The sequence below is a fragment of the Trichomonas vaginalis genome, chromosome VI (genome assembly GCF_026262505.1).
Source record: "Trichomonas vaginalis G3 chromosome VI, whole genome shotgun sequence".
In the NCBI taxonomy this organism is placed as follows: domain Eukaryota; phylum Parabasalia; order Trichomonadida; family Trichomonadidae; genus Trichomonas; species Trichomonas vaginalis.
In genome coordinates this window covers 4,264,530-4,286,974 of record NC_067208.1, presented here as the reverse complement: position 1 = coordinate 4,286,974, position 22,445 = coordinate 4,264,530, and the positions used below count along the sequence as shown (strand labels likewise).

At 42.8% G+C, this 22,445-nt stretch overlaps 6 protein-coding genes and 1 non-coding gene across 7 annotated transcripts; 3 read left to right on the top strand and 4 right to left on the bottom strand.

Moving 5' to 3' along the window:
- Nucleotides 1-11: 11 nt before the first annotated feature.
- TVAGG3_0803580 lies at nucleotides 12-83 on the bottom strand. Its single transcript has one exon. It is a non-coding gene; the product is annotated as a tRNA-Cys (tRNA).
- Nucleotides 84-458: 375 nt separating this feature from the next.
- On the top strand, nucleotides 459-1,044 carry TVAGG3_0803570 (glycine-rich protein family; the record flags this gene model as incomplete). The annotated part of the gene is made up of 1 exon (XM_001320286.1): nucleotides 484-909. The coding sequence occupies one exon, from the start codon at nucleotides 484-486 to the stop codon at nucleotides 907-909; it is 426 nt and encodes a 141-aa protein (XP_001320321.1).
- Nucleotides 1,045-1,515: 471 nt separating this feature from the next.
- On the bottom strand, nucleotides 1,516-2,693 carry TVAGG3_0803560 (acetylesterase protein; the record flags this gene model as incomplete). The annotated part of the gene is made up of 1 exon (XM_001320287.1): nucleotides 1,793-2,674. One exon carries the CDS (start codon nucleotides 2,672-2,674, stop codon nucleotides 1,793-1,795), a length of 882 nt encoding a protein of 293 aa, XP_001320322.1.
- A 1,575-nt stretch (nucleotides 2,694-4,268) lies between these two features.
- TVAGG3_0803550 (uncharacterized protein) lies at nucleotides 4,269-5,567 on the top strand (the record flags this gene model as incomplete). Its single annotated transcript, XM_001320288.1, has 1 exon — nucleotides 4,269-5,567. One exon carries the CDS (start codon nucleotides 4,269-4,271, stop codon nucleotides 5,565-5,567), a length of 1,299 nt encoding a protein of 432 aa, XP_001320323.1.
- A 158-nt stretch (nucleotides 5,568-5,725) lies between these two features.
- Nucleotides 5,726-6,610, bottom strand: TVAGG3_0803540 (acetylesterase protein; the record flags this gene model as incomplete). Its single annotated transcript, XM_001320289.1, has 1 exon — nucleotides 5,726-6,610. One exon carries the CDS (start codon nucleotides 6,608-6,610, stop codon nucleotides 5,726-5,728), a length of 885 nt encoding a protein of 294 aa, XP_001320324.1.
- Nucleotides 6,611-7,025: 415 nt separating this feature from the next.
- TVAGG3_0803530 (dynein light chain binding) lies at nucleotides 7,026-20,530 on the bottom strand (the record flags this gene model as incomplete). The annotated part of the gene is made up of 1 exon (XM_001320290.2): nucleotides 7,049-20,530. The coding sequence occupies one exon, from the start codon at nucleotides 20,528-20,530 to the stop codon at nucleotides 7,049-7,051; it is 13,482 nt and encodes a 4,493-aa protein (XP_001320325.1).
- Nucleotides 20,531-20,908: 378 nt separating this feature from the next.
- On the top strand, nucleotides 20,909-22,430 carry TVAGG3_0803520 (uncharacterized protein; the record flags this gene model as incomplete). Its single annotated transcript, XM_001320291.1, has 1 exon — nucleotides 21,072-22,217. The coding sequence occupies one exon, from the start codon at nucleotides 21,072-21,074 to the stop codon at nucleotides 22,215-22,217; it is 1,146 nt and encodes a 381-aa protein (XP_001320326.1).
- Nucleotides 22,431-22,445: the final 15 nt, after the last annotated feature.

The window sequence follows — 22,445 nt, the reverse complement described above, 5'->3', positions numbered from 1 at the left end:
AAAGAAATTATAGGGGCAAGCTGGATTCGAACCAACAACCCGGGGATCTGCAATCCCATGCTCTTCCTTTGAGCTACTACCCCTTTACGAAATTTTTCATTTTAAGTTCTTTTGATTAATATTTTGCACTTTTTGGCAAAATGGAAATCAAGATTTCAGTTAGCTCTTAATCATTAGGATAGCTTAAGTGCTCATATTTCGATATCTATAAAGGTTTATCTGAAATTTCCTATAGTATTGAAATTATACAAAAATTCTTAGCCTAGTGCCACTTCCTTTGTACATTGAAGCACGATTTGAAATAGCAATGGTAAGATTAGCCAGTATTTCATTGAAACTAATCTCTGATATCGAAATGTGAAAAATTTAATATTAACTCTAAAAAGAAAATGAACAAGTGTAGTTTATAGATATTTATAGAGAATATTTTATGAAAATGTGATATAACCCACAAATGTTTTAAACCTTGTGGTTCAATAGCTTATGATTTATTATAGATTATCAAACGAGTATTACGGTAACTTGAATGTCACTGTTCGCCGCAATCAGTATATCTTTGGGTATCCTTGCGCCGATTCTTTTGGAAATTGCAGTCCTTATACAGTTGAGTTTTCGAAAGGAACATACAAATTTGAAGCTTGGGGATCATCAGGAAAATGGGAGTTTGGTCTTCCTGGTTTTGGAGGATATTCGTCTGGAATTTTAAATATCAACGAGAGTCTTACACTTTATCTCTTTGTTGGATCCATTTCAACATTTAACTCAATGTTGTACCCTCCAAATTACGGTATTTATGGCGGGGCTTCAACCGATATTAGATTGAATGTCAGTTCAATTTTTGAATGGTTTGATGCGCTTTCTCTTCGGTCACGAATTTTGGTTGCTGGGAGTGGAGGAAGTGCAGAATGACTTGGATCTATAGGAGGAAGTGGTGGAGGACTTGAAGGAGGAGCAGGGCGATCAGATTGTCAAAATGATGGAATTATCTGCCCGGCCATATTTTCAACAGGAGGCACTCAACTTAGAGGTGGAATTGCTTTGAAGAATAACAATATGCAAGGCAAAAATTTTAAGGGCGTTGATGGATCTTTTGGAATTTCTTTGCGAGTTAACTTATCTGATAATGGAAGTATTGCAGGGAATGGATATTGGAGTGGGGCTTCGTTGGATCATGCCGGCGCTGGTGGAGGAGGGAGCTCATTTGTGTCAGGATATGACGGATGTATTGCTCTGAATAGTTCTGTATATGAAAATCCCAATCCAAATAACAGTTCAATACATTACACTGGCATCTCTTTTTTGCAGCCAACGATATATAGAGGTAACACTACAATGCCTCTCTATTACGCGCCAGATTCTTATGGCATTGGCAACAAAGGAATGGGCTGTATCAGGATTACCATTTTAAATAATCCGGAGCCTTCATGCATTATCCATATTCCTTTAATACACTATTAATTTCTATTTTTATGTTCGCTGAATCCTAGGATAGTAAAAATATAGTTCGTTTTTAAACTTTCTAATCTTTTTGAAGAGAAATGAAATAAAATTTTGAAAATAATTCACATTGAGATATGCATTATAGCCAAATAATGAGTAATATATAACAGAATATTTAAAAATGGGATAATTGGTCTTAAAACATGTTAAATTAAATTGGATAATAAATTAGTGTGCATATGTAAACAAGGGTAACGAATTACAATAATGTTTTTCAGTATATTGGTTAATACAACTTAAATTATTACAAATGATAATATTTCTAAAATTATAAAATTATACTTATTTTGGATTATAATTGCCTCTTCCAAAATTCAATTGCTTTATCGATCCAGCCTTCAGCATTTGTGCCTTTACCTAAGCCAAATCCATGTGACATTCCTGGAATTTTAAGGAATTCGGCATCAATTCCGGCAGATTTAAGATTATTAATTCTTCTTTCCATTATCCTATAGTTGGCAATGCCATCATTAGTACCACACACAGCAAATGTGGGAGGATCGTTCCTTGTGAAGTCGGTATGCCCTGTATATTGCATTATGATAGCACCTGGACGAGAAATTGGCTTCCCATTAAATGACTGAGGGCCATAAGAGCCGAGGTAAGCTGCCATTCTTGCCCCAGCTGAGCCACCCCATAATGAGTAGCCTTTTGTGCTTACATTAAGTTCTTTGGAATGATCAAATATAAAATTCAATGCTTTTGCTAAATCTTCGCATGCATCATCGGCCCCTCCAGTTCTATATGCTAAGGCAAATGCATTGAATCCCTGCTGACTAAGGTAGTCAGCATGAGGAAAACTTTCATGAATGCTTCCAACGTACTGGAAACCACCTCTTGCGCAAATTACGGCAAAAGGTGCATTAGGCTCTCCTGGGAAATAGAAAAGACCTGTGTTTTCTTTTTGTGGATCTTTTTCTTTTTCTGATTTAGAATAAATTTCATAAAATATGGTTTCACCAGAATCGATACGATTAACTAATTTATTGATCAAATCAACTGATTCTGTGGGCGAAATATTGCTGTGGTATGGCAATAAGGATGAAACTTGATTAATCTTCATCGAATTAATGTTGTGGGCGAATTCGGTGGGGAAGATGAGATGGCCAAATCCACGGAACTTGTCATAATTAATGACTTCGCTGATAGATGAGTTAATGGTGAACGTCTTCATGAAAATTGATCGTGTGAATTCATACCATATTTTTTGACAAAAATTTTATTTGAACCTTTATTGAATTCTTTGAGGCTGAATAATTTCAATATGGAGTTATCTAATATTATAGTGATATTTTTCGGAGCGAATATGACAGATGTAACCTTCTATGCGCTCTAAAAATAAAACTTACGATAGATTGATAAAAATAAATTTGAGAATGATTCGACTTCACCAAGTATCGATATCATACTATATTTCCGTAAGAGAATTCATGTTTCATATCGAAATCTGGAATCGATCTTAAAAAAGAAATATTAAAACTTCGATTTGAAATTCAAAATCTGCATTACATTATGATGGAGACATCCTATCATGATAACAGCTTATTTAAAATTAACCTTATTTATAGAAAAATTGCCATTTTTTTAATGGAAGATTAAATAAAAATTTCAGAAGGTGGTAGTCGTGGTGTCGAATTTTCTGCTGATGGTACTATTCTCCTTAGAGCTCCAAAGACACTTGCTGGCGAATACACCATTCCTGCAAGTTGTACGACAATTAAAGGAGGAAATTCACCGGATGAAAGTGCCTTCTTTTTTTGCAGAGACAGTATCGAATCTATTAGTGCTGAAAGAGGGAGCCAACTTTCAGATGTTTGTCTCTATTGCTTCGCAAATTCCGCCCTTGTTTCATGCGACCTAAGTCAATGCACAAAATTATTGAACATCAACTGTGCGATGTTCTATGGGTGCAAAAAGCTGGCTAACATGCAGCTCCCTCCCAATTGCGAGATTTTAAATCATGGCTCTTTTGTTGACACACATTCTTTGCTCAAACTTGAATTGCCTGATTCTGTTAAGACAATTGCTCAGTATCATCCTACCTATTTTAAAGTTTTTTCGATGAGTGGACTAAAAGAAAAAAAATTAATCCAACTTCCCAGCTGAAAACTATTGGAAGTGATTGTTTTTCTAATAGTCACTTAGAATATTTCTATTTTCCAGAGTTTTGCACTGATGTGACATTTTCTGCCTTCCAAGGCTGCCCTATTATAGAATTCACCTTCCACAAGAATAATAAAAAGTTCAAAACAGATGGAACAAGTGTTTTTACTGGCAACAATAACGAAACTCTATTGTATGTTAGCTCTGGATTGACAGGAACTTATACAGTTCCATCTTTTGTGACGATTCTTGATTTTTCTTCAATACGAGGAGGACGGTTAACAAAATGCATCATCGGATCTCAAGTAACTTCTATAGGTACGTGGGTTTTGGCAGAAGGTGGACTCACAGAATTCGAATTTCCTCCACAGATCACAGCAGTGGTTGAAGCTATGTTCTATGATTGTCAATATTTGACCACAGTAAAATTCACTGAATCAATCACACAGATTCAAGGTTCTGCTTTCTATCACTGCATTGCATTGACAAACATAGTTTTGCCATCAAAATTAAAGTCCATCGGCAGGTACGCTTTTGCAAGATGTTTGTCTCTGAAAACATTAACTCTTCCAGCAGGATGTGATGACATTGGTGATGGAGTCTTTAATGAGATTTCAATAACAATTAATTCGTTGAATCCCGATATACAAATTGATGATTATATTATGTATCAAAATGATCATCAAACAGTCAAAGCTTATCTCGGCTCAAATGCTTCTTCAAGCATTAAAATCAACGGTAGTTGCACATTAATTGGGTCTGGAGCATTTCAATCGAAATCCTTCTCACATGTTACTTTTGATAACAACGAAATGCTCAGCATCTCTTCTAATGCATTTGCATCATCAACTATCAAATCAATAACATTTCCAGCAGGCTTAAAGAAGATTGATACATATGCATTCATGAATTGCAAAAGCCTAACTAGTGTTGTATTCCAAGGCACACAAATTAATGAAATCCCTGATTACTGCTTCTACAAATGCTCAGCATTATCACAAATTGTTCTTCCTACTTCGATCACTAAGATCGGAAGCTATGCGTTCCAAGAAACCTCAAGCATTGGAAACATTGGTATTTCATCTATGAATGATCTTGCATATATCGGTTCATACGCATTCTATCTAAGCGGACTTACAACCGCTGAAATTCCTAGCCAAAGCCACACAGTTGGTGTTCAGGCATTTGCAGGATCTAAGATCGAGAATCTTACCATTGCATCCAATATATCACAGCAGATTTGTCAGCGCTGTACATCTTTGAAGAACTTGCAAATGAAAACAGGTGTTGAATTCATTGATATGTATGCATTTGAAGGTTGTACTTCCCTAACTGGATTCACGATCCCCAAAACTCTGACAAGAATTCTTAACTTTGCGTTCCGGTCATGCTCATCACTTTCGAACATTCGTTTGGTGTCAGACTGCACATTTAATTATGTTGCAGGAGGATGCTTCTATGGTTGCTTTGAGCTGAAAACGATCACTCTCAATCCCAACGACGACAAGTACATGTTCGAGAATGGTGCACTTACAGACTATAATCAGACCATCTTGTACTTCTTCCTCCCATACAGCGGCGTCAAAAATTTTGCAGTTCCAACCGAGATGATCACAATTGGGAACTGTGCTTTCATGGGTAGTCCATCTCTTCAACGCGTTTTCTTCAGCGGAAACAAGATTCGTGAGATTGGATACCAAGCCTTCAAAGATTGCAGTAATCTCAACTTCATCTTCTTTTCATCATCGAGTTTGACAAAAGTAGACAATGAAGCATTTGACGGCTGCCCGTATCTCAGGAAGTGTGGTTCATTCCAAGCTCCATTAGCACTTCAACAGAAATTGATTTCTATCAATATTCCTAAATCTGCATTCTCCGATGACTGTGACTTTGTATTATCATGCAAACCAGTCAATAATTTTTCATTCTCATTAGCTCTTGTTACTCCTTTTATTATGATGTAAACACTAATTAATTACTACCATTCTCGAAAAGTTCATAAATGAAATATTTTCTAAATAAAATAATAGTCCATATGATTTAATGTCAAAGCGAAAACCACTATGCATGTTTTATGGCATTCTAATGACACGTTTTAAAAGTTTGCAAAAACATAAATTTTTTATTTTAATTGTTTCTTCCAAAATTCGATTGCTTTATCGATCCAACCTTCAGCATTTGTGCCTTTGCCTAAGCCAAATCCATGTGGGGCACCTGGAACTCTGAGAAATTCGGCATCGATTCCTAATGCTTTAAGATTATTAATTCTTTTTTCTAATGTTTTATAGTTAAAATATGGATCTGCTGTACCCATTACAGCAAATGTAGGAGGATCATTCTTAGTGTAGTCTGAGTATCCAATATACTCCATTATCACAGCACCTGGTCGAGGAATTTGTTTAGCATAATACGCTTCGGTGCCATATGATCCGAGAGCTGCTGACATGATGGCACCTGCAGAGCCACCCCATAAGGAGTAACCTTTTGTGCTTACGTTAAGTTCTTTTGCATGATCAAAAATGAAATTTAATGCTTTTGCGAGATCTTGGCAGGCAATTTCTGAACTTCCTGTTCTATATACTAAGGCAAATGCATTTAAGCCTTGTTCGCTAACATAATCAGCAAGTGGGATACTTTCATGAATTGATCCAACATATTGGAATGCGCCACCTGCACTGATTACAGCAAAAGGTGCATCAGATTTTCCTGGAAAATAGAAGAGTCCTGTTTTCTCTTTTCTTTGGTCAGATTCTTTATCAGATTTAGAATAAAAATCATAAAATATGGTTTCGCCTGAGTATACACGGCGGGACATTTTATTAATGAGGTTAACTGTGTCCTCGGCTGAAACACTGGTATGATATGGCAGTAAGGATGAAACTTGATTAATCTTCATCGAATTAATGTTGTGGGCGAATTCGGTGGGGAAGATGAGATGGCCAAATCCACGGAACTTGTCATAATTAATGACTTCGCTGATAGATGAGTTAATGGTGAACGTCTTCATGAAAATTGATCGTGTGAATTCATACCATATTTTTTGACAAAAATTTTATTTGAATTTTCCTTTGAATTAAAATTTTCAAAATCTCTTTTGTTGGAACCAATATATTTGAAATATCAATTGATTTCAATGAAGCTGACGCATTTCAGCATAAATTCTGCGAGAGTTACTCACTAAGCATCTTACTAAAACAGAATTCCGTAAGAAATTATTCTAATTGATTTAATTTGATAACGGATCTTCCTTATATGAACTGTATTAAATTCTGAAACAAGTATAATCTATATTAAATACCGAAATTCTCAAAATTAAAAAAAAATATTGAATTTGAAAAAAAAAGTCAAGAATAACAGGATCTATATGTAACTTTCCTTCACTAAAAAAGAAATACAAATATAAAAATTTAAAATAAATAAATCTTTTTTTAAAATAAAAAAAAGCTTATTCAGCCTCAAGAAGGATAGCGACACCACGCTTAACCCAGTGAGCTGGAGTACCGATTGATGGGTTAATCTTAAGGTTGAAGAATGAAACGAATGTTGGACCACGGTTCTTTGTAACGTAAACTGGGCATTCATACAATGTAGCAGCGCGGCCCTGTGGCTTATCGATGTAGACAGCACGGATGTACATAACTGGGAGCTGTGGATAAAGCTCCTTGAGGTAAGCCTCGTTGAGGGAGTTCATCTTTGAATCCCAGCGAGCGCCTTCCAAGTACAAGCCGTGGATGTAAGCACCATCACGTGGTGGTGTGTCGATCTCAGACTCCTGTTTCTTTGTGACTTCGACTGTGAGAACTGTCTGGTCGAGTGGCCAGCCGTTCTTTCTGGAAGCGGACTGAGCGACAGCTGTGAGGAATGATGATGGGTTGAAGAGACCTGGGAGCCAAACAGAGTTAGGAAGTGTGAGTTCGGCGGACCAGTCCTGGAGCTGTTTGTGTCTGTCGAGGAGGTTCTTCCACCATGGCATGAGAGGCTTGAGTGATGGGTAGGCGAGCTTCTCCCATGACGGTGGGACCTTGTTGATGAAGATGGAGTTCATGAGGGCATCCATCTCTTCGGAAATTGTGAGTTCACCGTTGAGACCCTGGAGCAACTCGGAAAGTGAGCGCTTGATTTCGGCCATGAGGATGTTCATACGCTCGCACTCCTGAAGGCAGATTGAGACGTATGGCTCGTGCTTCTCGACTCTGCCGTAGAGCTCTGTCATGTTGAATGGCTCTGGAACAGCGTTGTTGATCTGTTCAGCAGCGTTCTGTACAGCCTTTTCTGGTGTTTCGCCACCCTCCTTCTTCGAGGATGATCTTGGCTGGACCTTGAGAAGTGTGGAGAAGATGAACTCTGTCTGTGTTGTGAGGGAACCGATTTCGGCGTTAGGATGGAGACCGAACAAGTAGGCGGACTCGTCTGGGAATTCTCTTGTGGCGTACTCCTTGTACTCAGCGAGTGTGGAGCAGTTTGTTGGAGATGGGAAGCCTGGAACGAGTTCTGCGCCTTCGAAGTCCTCCTTGTCGAAGGATTCGAGGTATGTAGCGCAGAGACGACGGTCGCGGTCATCAGAGATGTGGCCACCGTACATGATTTCACCGATAAGGTATCTGAGTGGGACCCATGGAATTGGCTGTGAGTTATCGAGGTTATCGAAGAGAAGTTCTGAGCAGATCTGAAGATCAGCTGCAGAGAAGTTGTAGATTCTGTTGAAGCCCTGTGGACCGAACTTTCTTCTTTCGACCATGATAGCGTGGAAGACGCAAAGGTGGAACAAGAGAGCCTTGAATTCACGATCCTTTTGGCACTGCTCCATTGTCTCATCGGAGAAGAGGTTGAGAGCACGCATCAAGTTGGCCTTTGTACCACGGGCAGGTTCGTTCGTAACCTTGATAGAGTTCTGGAGGATACCAGCTGGGATATCTGTTGATGGTTCACCAGTGTAGATGATTCTGAATGTCTCGTGTAACTCACCGAGTCTGAGCTTCTCGATGTGCTTCTCGAGGATCATGAGCCAGTTGCCCATAAGGTGCAAGTTCTGGATGATGACCCAGCCACCGTCCTTTGCAGCCTTTGTGAGGCTGTTAAGGGCGTTCTGTTCCTGGCCTTCACCGAGAGAAACGTTGTAAAGGTTGCCCTTTTCTGCAGAGAAGCCCATCTTGCGGCCGAGGTTTTCGACATCCTTGATTGGATCTGAACCTGGGGAAAGGATGTAGAAGACAGCCATTCTGTTGTCTGTTTCTGAGAATGTCTCCTTTGTTGAGAATGTGACATCCCATGTGTACTTCTCACCAATCTGGTTGGCGACGAATGATGTGAGAGCGTTGACCATTCTATCTGGTCTGAGAGCACGGATGACGAGGAGCTTCTGGAACTCTGTCTTGTTCTTGTAATCGAGTGGAAGCTTGTCGAGTTCTGGTGTTTCCTGGTCGCACCACTTCTGCCATGGCTTTGTACGCATTGTGATATCCTGTGGGATTGTCTTGAATGCGTCGAGTGAGTTGAGACCGCAGATGGATGTCCAGGAAGCATCTGTGAGCCAGTCTGGAGCTGGGTTCTGGAACTCTGTGTTACGTGGGTTACGGAGAAGAGCCATGAACTCATCTGGCTTGATAGCGCCGGATTGCTTGTCTGCAAGAAGGATTCTGAAGCAGAGAAGTGCTGTGAAGATGATCTGGTGGCGCTGGAAGAGACCTCTCATAGCCCATCTGAATGTCTTGAATGTGATGGAGTCGATGAGAGAGTTCTCACGGACAACTGGGTTGTTGGAGGCTTCTGCTTCGTCCATAGCCTTGATGAAGACTGTGACGAAGGCAGCAAGAGAGAACTGGTACATGTGGTCGATCTTGCCCAAGTCGACTAAGATGAAGTAGAGAAGAGCAGCACGAGAAGCGACGCGACGATATGCTTCACGGTGGATGTTGATTTCCTGGGATGTCTCAATAGCCTTCTCGACACGAACTGTAAGTTCTGCGGATGTCTTCTTTGTGATGTCGAGAGTGTTCATGAGATCTGGATCATCGATAAGTGAACCCTTTGGATTCTTAAGTCTGTCGAGAAGATCTTTCTCGAGCTTGCCCATTGTGATCTTATCTTCGTTCATCTGTCTGATGAGAGCGGCCTTCTTCTCTTCGAGGCCTTCCTTTTCGTGGTTGACGACGTTACCGAGAAGCTGCTCTTCAAGACCATCGAGTGTAACTGTGAAGTTGATGACTGTTGTCTGGGCCTGAATTTCTGGCTGGAAGTGTGGGTTGGCGAGCTTGGTCTGGAGAAAGAGCTTGAAGTTGCTGTTGAATTCAACTTCGCGGTCACCGAGTTGGATTGTGTTTCTGTAGCCTCTCTTGATGACGTTTCTGGCGAGAATTGGGTTGATGACTGGATCGAATGTCTCACCGACGTTTTCGATGATGACTGGGAAGCCATTTTCGACAGCGTTTGTGAGTGTGTTCATGAAGTTATCCTGGCCGAAACGAAGGACGACGAGATCCTTGGCGACGTTGTTTCTGAGCCACTTGATGCCCTGGAACTGTGGATCGATGAGAAGTGGCCAGCGGGATGTGGATGTTGTGATAGCGGCGTTCTCGATGGAGACTGTGTCGTTTGGAAGACCCTGGTTGGACCAGGCAGCGAGAAGACCATCATCAGAAAGCAAACCAAGTGGATCCTTGGCGACTTTGACGCCACCGTTGGCAAGGAATGGTTTCCAGCGATCGTTGATGAGGCGCTCACGGTAAGCACGTGTGAATGGACCGCAGTATGAAACGAAAGCGGCTGCGAGAAGTGAATCGCCGACGAGGGATGTGAGTTCCTCGTTGTAAGCGGCGATCTTCAGCTTCCAACGTTCACCTTCGCCACCGAGACCTGAAACGAGGTCTGTAGCACGCTTAATTCTGTCGGACATTTCCTGGGCATCAGCCTGAGCCTTTGCCTTTTCAGCGTTCTTGAGTTCGAGCTGGTCCTTGAGTGCCTTGAGGTTGGATTCGAGATCAGCGAGCTTCTTCTCAGCCTTTGCGAGCTGTGCCTTGAGTGTTGCGACTTCTTCTGCAGCTGACTCAGCCTTCTGCTGCTTTGGAATGATATCCTGGAGAATTGTGTGGTATTCGAGGATCTTCATCATCCAGTTGTAGAGAGCAGCGCAAGCTGTGGATGACTTTCTGACATCAGCTTCTGTGAACTGGGAACCCCACTTGGCGACCTTCTGCTTTGTGAGTTCCATGATATCGTTAGACCATGTTTCTGGAAGTGTCTGGAGCCTGTGGATGAAGTTGGATGTGTTAGCCATGATCTTCTTGGCGGCCTTCCATGATGTATCACGTGCTGGTCTGCCACCTTCTGAGAGAATGAGAACGACAGCTGGCATGACATCTTCGACACGGCCTGGTGGTGTTGGGAAGGATGCAAGTTCTGTGATAGCCTTCTTATCGAGATCCTTGATAGCAAGTTCAGCTTGTTCCTTCTTCGGAATAGCCTTCTTGAGATCGGATTCAGCATCTTCTCTGATCTTTTCTGCTTCCTTAGCTGACTTTTCGACATTTGCACGTTCGACTTGAGCGGCATCTGACTGTTTCTTAACAATGGCAGCCTTTGCAGTGATTTCGTCAATCATTGTGACGCACTCCTGCTGTGCCTGAGCGACTTCCTTTGTCTTGGCTTCGAGAGCGACTTTCATTCTCTCGACACCTTCAGATGAGCCCTGGAGCATCTTAAGACCCTGTGAGAAGTACTCTGTGTTGTTGACAATTGTCTCACGAGTCTTCTTGAGTGTCTGACGGAATGTTGAGATGAGTTCAAGATATGACTTTGGTGTAGCGTAGTTGTATCTGCGCTCATCGTCGAGGTAATCTTGAGAAATCTCGACAACGGATGTATGTGCCTGGGCAATGAATTTGACGACGACTTCTGGATCGTTGCCAGCGAGGTCGAGGTCTGCAAGGAATCTCTTGGCGACGGAGTAAAGAGCGTCCTCTGGCCATGCGTGGAACCAGTCGATTGTCATGCAGTTGACGAGGGCTGGGAATCTACGTGCACGGATACGGAATGTTTCACCTGATGGAGACTGGCAGAAGACAATACGGAGGTACTTGCGGACACGTTCTGTGAAGAACTTGAGAGCATCCTGTGGTGAGAACTGGATACCAGCAACTTTCATGTCGCCCTTGACAGCTGAGTAGATGGACTCGTAGTCATCTGGAGCGAAGACGTCTGGAAGGACGCCTGTTGAAAGGAAGTCGGAAACTGGGATGAGGAACTTCTCAGAAAGGATCTGTGTGTCTGTGAGCAAGAAGACAGTTGGTTGCTTCTTACCACCTGTGAGAAGGAAGACCTTGACAAGATCTGCGTTGAATTCAGCAATGCCGTAGTTGTTGGAAAGAGTGATCTGGAAGACGTTGTAGCCAGCCATGTATGAGGCAAGGCGGACAAGAGACTGCTTACCAGAACCACCGAGACCGACAAGTAACATGTGGCCGTATGGCTGTGTGATACCACGAGCGATTCTGACGACGTGCTCGATAGCATCCTTGAAGAGAACGAGGTCCATGACTGGGTGGGAATCATTGTATTCCTGGAGCTTGTCGTTGATGACCTTGTTTGTCATTTCAAGGTTGACCATTGGAGCGTAGCCGTTCTCTTCGAAGTTGGCTTCATCGCCATCCGGTGGGAAGGCGCAGAATGTCATTTCATCACGTAATGATGGAGCATCGGAGAGTTGGTCGAGGTTCTTGGATGATGATGAAACGATGATATCCTTTGCCTGGTGGTAGTCTTCAAGATCGATCATACGATCTGCGTAGACACGGATAGCTTCCATTGAGAAGAGCTGTGCGAGCTGCTTGCCTGTCTTGACAGCTGCTGGTGAAGCACGGAGAACGCCTTGAAGGACGGATGTGATATCTCTGAGGTTGAAGTTGTAGTGGAATCTGATGGCTGTTGGATGGAACTTGTCGAGAATAGCCTTCTGAATATCCATGAATGCTGGGATGAGCTTTGGAGCTGCCTCCTTGACCTCCTGCTTGAATGCAAGAGCGTTCATGTGGCCTTCGATCATGGAGGAAAGGATCATCTTGACGGATGAATCCTGTGGGATGGACATGGCGAATGTGGAAAGGTGGCGCTGAAGACGTGGATCGATTGTGAATGAGCCGGATGTTGGGTTCATGCAAGTGATGTAGTTGATGTTCTTGACATCCTTGAGTGTCATTGCCTGTCTGTCGTACCAGTGCTCGTAGTCAAGGTGCTGACGGAGAAGTGTCATTGGCTCCTGTGTGAAGTATGTATCAATCATAGGCATGTTAAGGTCATCGATGAAGAAAACGCAGCGCTTCTGGCCTGGTGGAGCGTAAAGCTTACCAGACTTCATTTCGATACCAGCTTCGAGGAAGTTCTGGAGGGCCTGTGATGTGGTGTAGTAGTTGAAGTTGATGGCGCGGAACATGTAGTCGTTGTCGTTGAGCTCGTTGAGGAGGTGGCGGACAAGGACGGACTTACCTGTACCGGCGAAACCGCAGAGCATGACTGGGTGGTTTCCTTCGATGAGAAGCTTTGAAACCCAGTGAGTTCTCTTTGTTTCTGAAACGAAGACGAGTGATGAGGAAACTGGGACCTGTGGGTCGTACTCGAATGGTTCTGTGATTTCGGACCATGGAGCGAGTTTCTTCTTGACAGGATCGACGAAGTAGTCGAAGACTGTGCCCTGTTGTGGGAAGACAACGTTACGCCATTCAGAACGCCACATGGAGTTGAACTTCATGCGGTTCTCACCCTGGTCATCGCAAGCACCACCGAATGCCCAAACTGCGGCGAAGACGAAGTACAATTCGTACAATGAAGCATCGGAGTTCTGTGGGACGTTCTGCTCTGTAAGAAGGCCTTCGAGAAGGCGGCAGAGTGTCTCGACCATTGCGACATCGGAGATTGGAACGACGTGCTTGATCTGAGCGTGGATGAGTTCGAGTGTGTGCTGGACGTAGTTGTTGAAGAGAACTGTGAGCTGGTTCTTCTCTGTAGCGTTTGTGCGGCGATCGATCCAGGAGTAAGCGTAAGCCATTGGACCGACATCTGTCTCGTTAAGGAAGAGAATACCAGCACGGGAAACTGTAGCTGGTGTAGCGCATTTGAGGTGGGAAATTTCGAAGACAAGTCTCATGTGTGTTGTAAGTGGGATACGCTCGTTTGAAGCGAGTGTAAGGACCTTGTTATCATCCATAACTGTGTTAAGGGATTCAATCCAGTTTGGATCGATATCACCATCGAGGACGATCCACTTTGGATTGTCGTTTGTGATCTTGGAAAGGTTACGCATGATTGTGGAGAAGAGACCATCTTGCCAATCACGTGTTGCTGGGTTAAGGAAGCCGAAAAGTTCGTTGTTTGTAACAGCCTTAGGGTTGAGATCGACGAACTGGCATGGTGTGCCACGCTTTCCGTATGCACGGGAAAGAGCACGCCAAACTTCTGTCTTACCTGTACCAGCGGCACCGATGATGAAGACGGAGTGTCTAACGTTCAACAACTCTTCGAGTTCGACGATCTTTCTGATGAACTGATCTTCGCCCTGGAGGCCGTTTGCGAGAACGACTTCCTTGATCTGGGCTTCCCACTTGAGATTTCTCTTACGTGGAATATCGATCTTCGGGAAGAGATCGTTGATAAGACCGAGGAAGACTGGCATATCTGTTGTGATGATCTTCGGGATGTTGAAATCACGAAGAGCACGCATGAGGACACCATCTTCTGGCATGTTTGGATCTGCACGACGAAGGGAACCAGCGACGACAAGGACGGACTTGACAGCACGAAGACCCCAGTCGTAGTGGAGCTGCTTGGAAAGCAACTGCTGGCAACGAGAGTAAAGTGTTGTGAACTTCTTTGTAAGGATGGAGGCCATTGTGAAACCTTCAGCCATAAGCATGATTTCGCAAATGATCTGGAAATCGGGGACGCACATGGAAACGGATCTGAAGAGAGCCTTGATGTTTTCTGGAAGTTCTGTACGGCCAGCGTAACCTGGGTTCATTGTGATGAAGATACCGACGGATGGCTTGAGGGAAATGAGTTCTTCACCGACGAACTTGAACTCTGTAGCCTTGAGTCTGAGGGCATCGAGGATGGACTTAACTTGGTTGGCGACGACAGAAAGCACACGAGCTGCGATACGGTTGAATTCATCGAAGCAGCCCCATGCACCTGCCTGTGAAAGACCCTTGAATGTGTTAGCAAGAGACTTGTGGTCCATCTGTTCAGAGCAGTTGAAGACGAAGCAGACTTGACCCATAGCACGGGCAAGATCCTTAACTGTCTCTGTCTTACCTGTACCAGCTGGGCCAGCTGGAGCACCACCCATAATTCTGGAAAGTGACTGTGTGAGTGTGATGTAGCATCTATCTGTGAGTGGTGTGACGACGAGACGGGATGGAGAGCCGAGGTATTCGTACTGGTAGAAGAACTTAGCATCAATAATGTTGATGACGCAGTCGTGGACAGCAGAATCCCAGGAGAAACGAAGCTGGCTCTGCCATTCGAAGCACTCGTGTGTTTCTTCGTGGTTGTGGATGAGACGCCAAACGACATCTCTGTTGTGAGCATCGTTCTGGCAAACGATTGTAAGCTTCTGGCGGTTGAGCTTTGTAAGACCAGCCTTCTCATCACGAATGAGGTGAATGAGATCGTCGAGCTGCTTGTTCTGCTTTGTGTTGTAGTCCTTCATAGCTGTTTCCATACCTTCTTCGAGCTGCTTGAAGGCGGCGTTAACTTCCTTGTTCCACTGGATGGAGATGGCGGAAAGACCGACCTGAGCGATGTTGGAGACAATCCAGTATGGACGCTGTGATGTGTCGTAAGCGGCAGCAGCGGCTTCGGCAAGGCGCTCCTTAAGTGTGGCACGAGCGCAGTCGAGAAGCTTCTGGAGCCAGATTTCGACAGGGCCATCGAGAACGAGTTCTTCGTCGAACTCAACGACTTCGCCTTCCTTAGACATCATAGCCTTGCAGGATTCTGGGCCTGTCCACTGGACCTTTACGAGGTTATCGAAAACCTTTGAGAAGTGTGGTTCGATTTCCTGTGGATGGCGACCCTTTGAGAGAATATCGAGAAGGTCGTTTGCAGAAACGAAGTAGAAACGTGGGAATGCACGACGCTTTGTTTCGAGGTAATCGTTAAGTGACTTCTCAACGATTGTCAATTCACGAAGAAGCATTTCCATGAACTTCATGATATCTGGCTGGTTGCAAGTGTCAACGACGTTCTTGTTTGCCTGTTGCTTGTTGACAAACTCGATCATCTGCTTATCGATCATTTCGAAGGACTCAGACTGCTTTGGAAGCTGCTTTCTGATATCCTCAGAGCCGATGAAGATTGGACGAAGGTGAGTCCAGTGCTGCTGGACATCGAGCCAGATTGTCATGACCTTGTCGACCTGCTTGAGCTTCTCCTGCCATTCATCGAGTGTGACACGGAAGAATGAGATGTTCTTGGAAGAAAGATAGTTCTGGACAGCAACTTGGTTTTCTTCGAGTGTCTGAACAAGTTCTTCTGGAACGTTGAGGACAAGGAGATCCGGGAATGCTTCCATGCCCTTGTATGTGAATTCCATTGTGCTCCATGTCTTCTTGAGATCGGCAAGAGCTGTTTCCATACGAACTTCGTTGTTAGCGCCATCGCAAACTTCTGTGATATCTTCGGCATATCTCATGAGGTTCTTGTCGAGGATGTCGCCGAGCTTGAGATCGACTGTCTTCTGGAAATCGACACCAGTGATCTGCTTCAGCTTGGACCAGTGACGCTCACGGAGTTTGTCGTTGTGGAGCTGCTGGAAGATTGGGATTGTGGATGAAACAGACTTGATGAGAGCATCGAGGCCTGTGTAGACACCCCAATCCTTAGCACGCTTCTCGATACGGTGGATTGTACGAGTGTTCTGTTCGCATTCGTTCTGGAGCTGTGAGAAATCGACTTCTGACCAGAGAGTGTTCTTCCAGTTGGATAATTCTGTCTGGATACGGTTTGTTGTCTCCCAAACGTTTGTAAGAAGCTTGAGATCGTCTTTCATGAGTGTTAAGTTCTTGCATGGGTTTGTCTGGAATTCAAGAAGTTCACCGTTAGCCTTGATTTCTTCGAATTCGTCTGTCTGCTTGTCGATTTCTGTATCCCACTTCTCGATGAGTTCGCAAGCTCCCTTGTAGCCAATCTCCCATGTGAAGACTGGTTCCTGGAGGAACTTGTCGCGGAGCTCCTGGAGGTGGTCGACGAATGTATCCTGGTTCTGTCTGAGGTGAGCTGTCTCTTCCTGCTGGAGTGGAGCAGTCTTTTCCTGGACTTCTGTCCACTTGTTCTTGAGGGCAGCCCAGAGAACTGGACCTTCATCAATGCGCTGGAGAAGAGCATCTGTAACAGTGACACCATGCTGCTTGAGGACGTTGACTGTTTCCTTGAGCTCATCGAAGAGTGTGTCGTAGATTGGAGCCTTGTTTCTGATGAGAAGCATGGCTTCGAGAACGGCGATGAGCTGATCGATATCGCCCTTCTTGACTTGGACGTCGAGGCCGGCGTTTGCGTCGTGAAGGAACTGCTGGAAGTCCTTGAGCTGTGTGAGCATCCTGTTGTTGAGGTAGTGTGTGAAGAGGTAAACCCACTTACCGAGGTTAAGGTCAAGAGATTGCTTGAGTGGGCGGCAGTCAACACGGAGCCAGCCGAAGGAGTGGGAGTCCTGGATGAGGCGGATATCGGACTGTGACTTACGGTAGAATCCGATACGCTCTGAGAACATCTCGAGTGTTGGAGGAACTGTGTAAGTCTTTCCATCCTTATCTGTGGCTGTGCCTGATCCTTTCTGGATGAACTCTGTGATGTATGTTTCGCGGGACTGTGTCCAGACATTGGAGTATTTGGAGAAGTTGTCATCACGGTACTTGATGCACTTCTTGGACATTGATTCTACGCACTGGAGAATCTTTTCCTTGATGTCTGTGATGTCTGGATCGACAGAGACTTTGTCGAAGGCTGTGGCCTGGTTGTCGTAGAATGGGCCAATGAGCTTGGAGAGATCGAGGGCGCGCTGGCACCAGTCCTTGAATGTGGCAACAAGGTTCTGTGGGCCATCAAGAAGTGGTGGGTTGAACTTGACATCGTTTCCGATAAGTTCAAGACGTGTTGTGATGAGTGGAACAGAGTTGTTGGACTGAACTGTTGTGAGATCGGCGTAAAGGTTCTTGAGAGAATAGAGAATGTTCTCCTTGAATCCGTCGACAATGAGAGACTGTACATAATCTAAGTACTGCTTTGTCTCTGGTGTGTCTGGGATTTCGACCTTTGGTAATGGCTTCTCTTCGACAACCTTTGGCTTCTCCTCATCTTCATCTTCTGCGGCGCCTTCTTCGTCGCCTTCCTCTGTCTTCTTTGGCTTCTCTTCGACTGGTTTAGGAGCTTCTTCGACGATTTCAACTGGTGTGTTTGGATCGCGTGTGAGCTCGTAAACTGAAGAGCGGACCTCGGAAATGATCTTATCGGATTCTGCGGAAATTGTTGCTGCTCTGTTTGTGATTGTGTTGTTAACTTCGTTCTGATCGAGGGACTTCTTTGTGTCCTGGCGAGCGAAGAGCGGTGGAACCTTCCACTGAGCAATCTTGTTCTTGATGTTTGTGATTGTGGATGTGCTCCTGTTGTGGAGGTTGGAGAAGTTGGAAACATCCTTAACAGCAACTTCAAGGAACTCCTTGGAGTTTGTGTCTTCCCATGTGAGTTCTGTGATACCGCGTTCAAGAATGGCATCAACATGGTCAATGTGCTTCTGGAACATTGGGCGCTCGACATCAACAATTGAGGAAACTGGATGGTTGTAACGCTCAATGAGAACAGAAAGTGAGTGCATGTAATCCATGTAAACTTGGTTCGACTGGTAGATATCGCGAGCAACTTCTGGGATCTCGTTTGTCATGTGGGATGAAAGGTGCTTGACTTCCTCGAGAAGGCGGCGAAGTTCTGGGTCGAAGTTCATGGAGAGAAGACGTGTCTCTGGATCACGGACAATAAGTGGTGTCTTGAGCTTGTCCTTGTATGAATCGGAAATTGTAGATGCCCAAGCTGTGATCTTTTCGTTCATTGTCTTCTCGATGTTGGCCTGGAGCTCGTTCTTTGTGGCCATGGCATCAATCATGGCTGGATCGTTGAAGATCTCTGGGATTGTATTTTGAAGTGTATCCTCGAGTGTCTTAAGACGTTCGATGAGACCATTGCACCAGATGAAATCTGATGTTGTTGGTGGAATGCCGTAGAGAACTGGTGGATTTGTCTTTTCAGTTCTGTATGTAAGAGAAATAGCTTCGACATCCTTATTGAAGAGTGAAACAATGGCTGGGTACTGAGATGCGAATGATGTGATGAAGTATGGTCTGCGAAGAAGAGCGTTGAAGCCGGAAAGAATCTGGCCAAGAGAAACGATTGATGAAACGTCCTGAATAGCCCAGATTGAGATAGCAACGGCGCGGACATCAAGATCATTGAATTCTGTATCGATCTCCTCGATAATGTGAGCGAAGTCAGCATCACTAATTTCGAGAAGGTTTTCGTCCATACCTGTAATCTTGGACTGGACATCCTGGAAGCTCTTGAGAAGATCTTCGAACTTCTCAGAAAGAAGCTTACCGTGGATACCACCAACTTCTGTCTTATCGAATCTTGTGAATTCGATGATTGTCTGTACGATTGGTTTGATTCTCTCCATACGATCGCATAATGAGAGGAAGTTGTGCATAACAGCCTGGTTGTTGAGTGTGAAGGAGCTTCCCTCGGAAGAAAGAAGTTTCTCCTTGAACTGGGCGTATGTCTTGTTGAAGCGGTTTAATTTTTCGATGGAGAAGTTAATGTGCTCAAGAGATTCGGCTGGATCACCGCTAAGAAGGCTAGAGCCATCGATAGCAATAGCGAACTGCTTAGCGAAGAAATCTGTGATACGGCGTAACAATGAGCAGATATGGCGTGGAGAATGGTAGTAGCGAGTCTTTGTGTACATGAGGTAAAGAAGATGGAAGACTGGCTCGAAGAATTCATGCATTGTTTCGAGTTCTGGGCTCATTGTGTCCATTTGATCGACGAATGTACGGATTGGATATAATGAGCGGGATGTTTCTGTGGCGAGATCGAGCGCATCAGAAACGCCGGATGAAACTGATTCGAACTGTGTTGCGAATTGTGGGGAGGATGTACGGAGTGTCTCAATAACCTTCTGGATTTCCTCAGATGTAATTTGTTCGTTGAGGAATTCGAGGTTTTCCTTACGCTTCTCCCAGTACTTAACTTCATCAATTGGAGTTAATTTCTCATTATCTGGGAATTCTTGCTGGAGAAGGTTATCCATTTGCTCGACCCACTGGATGACAAGGTTCTCAAATGCATGGAGGCGGGATGGGGACTCTGGAGCATCTAATAATTCCTTGGCTGGCTGTGTAAGGACTGTATTGCCCTGAGCCTTGCCGGAAAGGATGTAGAAGCTGCCTGTAATCTCACTCATAGTCGTGATGATGTCATTAATGACTGGCTTTGAGTATTGAGATGTATTGTTTTCAGACTTAGCGAGTGGTGAGTAAACCTTATCGGTCATTCTGTATGCAAAGTTGATTGGGTTCTTTGGAATTTCAACAAAGTTTAAGCATTTGATGAAATCCTTTGCATCATCTGGTTTTGGCATATATGACTTGTAGCAGACGATAGCACGCTTGCCCTTTGTATAGTCTGTTGGATGGCAGACTAAAAAGTTCTTGTTGTTCTGGAAAAAGACAAGATTATTATGGAAATTATCACCAAGGAAACGTTGAAGGTTTCCACGGGAATCATCATCCTTAAGGAGATCTTCCCATTTATTTGGTGCTAACTTGTAGTAACTGCAAACGCGTGCAGAGATAAACTTTGCGCGTTCGTTTTCAAGAAAAGTTCGAATAATATCCATTAATAATTTTGAAAATTAATTAACGAACTTTTAAAAAATTTTCATTTGTTTACATATCGTACTGGTCATAATTTTATTAATAGTAAAAATATAAAATAGACAATATAATGATGATATGTTTTCAAATTGGCTGTGATTGCGGTTTTTTGATTAACGTATTTTAATCGTAAATCTATTTAATTCTAAAAATAAAATTGGTTTATGAAAATAGCTACTTGATTCGATGTAATCCACGATCCCCACATTTACATAGCGAATTTCTGATATAAGAAATTTCCAAAAAAATTCAAAAATTGAAAAATGAAATTAAATTTGATGTTTTTAACAATAAAAATTTGATTTTTGAAAAAAATTTGGAGGGAAAAGTATTTTAATTTTATCAAATTTAAATAATTTATTAAATATTAAAGCATCTTTTCTGTTCATCAAATTATTTACATACTAAATATCAATTTTTACTTTCCATAATAATAATTTTACTTATACTTTGATCAAGGAATGTTTTTTTGTTCAATTTCAGATTCATGCTTCACTTTTTATTATGACGATATTTGGATTTTTATGGAATTTATTTTTCGGAATCATAGGACCTGGAATCACGTTAATCTCTCCGAAACTTTATCTCCATGCCGAGTTATTCGAAAATTGGACTTATAGCGAACCATTTCACATACCTTGCGGCGAAGCTATCAATATAAAAACATCACGATTTTTAAATTTAACGTCACAAACCAACGGTGGCGCTATTGAATTTTCATGTAATAGTTTAATCATTCAAGTTCATAATTCAATCTTTTCTCGTTGCCATACAGCCTTAAATGGTGGCTGCATTTTAATTGCTACATGCAAATCTTCCGCAATTGTTGGATCTTGCTTTTCATTTTCATCAGCATGCGGAAAATTTCAAGTAATGGAATGCAGTGTAGCATCGAAATTCGCATTTAATACATCAGCCATATATTCTAACGGTTTTTCAAATACGCCTTCGTCAAAAGTTGCTGAATCAACTGTCTCAGATATGATGACTGCTACAGGCGGTGTACAGAGGATTTCATTGATAAATTCAACGCACAATAGAGTCAAAGGTGGCACAGCAGGACTCTCCTTTAATAAACCAGAGCAAGGATACTATAAATTCATAAATCTTCTTTACAACGCAGGCGGATATGCCCTTGAAAGAAACGGTAAGTCAACGATAGATGATTCATTACAATTTATGAATTGCTTCCATCACTACTCACGAATTGGAACTTTATACATGAATATTTTTTCCAAATACATCTACTTGAATTTCTTTAATTGCACATACAACCCATTTATAGTTACAGTTGAAAATTCTGTTACAATGTTCGAGTATTGCACTTTCGATGTTGTTAATACTGATTTACGAGTTGTTGCTACAAATGGACAGCGTTCAAGCCGTTTCTTCCAAATGAAACACTGTGACTACAATGTAAACAGATTTACTCATTTACCATTTAGTACTAATACAACAATCGATTGTTTTCCAGGAATTTATGAAATTCGTTTAGGAATTCCTCGAAAGATTTTGTTCTATATACAAGATAAACCACATTACATAGGTGCCGCGCTTATTGTAGTCTTCGCAATTGTTGTTTTCATTGGGGTTTACCGCTCCAAAAAATTCATACCATCTACACCTGTCGCATTTATCGAACAAAAGTAATTGCAACATACAAATTACCCTTTGCACTATACATTTATTCTCAAACTCGAAGAAAAAAAATTATATTTAAGATATTTTTAGAATCCATTGATCAATTATAAGATATTATACATATCTTTTATATCAATGAAATTGTAGTAATTTAATTTAGCTCTTATCATAGAGTTATAGTTATGATATTTTAATTTTGTTATTATTTAAAAGGCTTTTGTTATAAAACTATAGAAC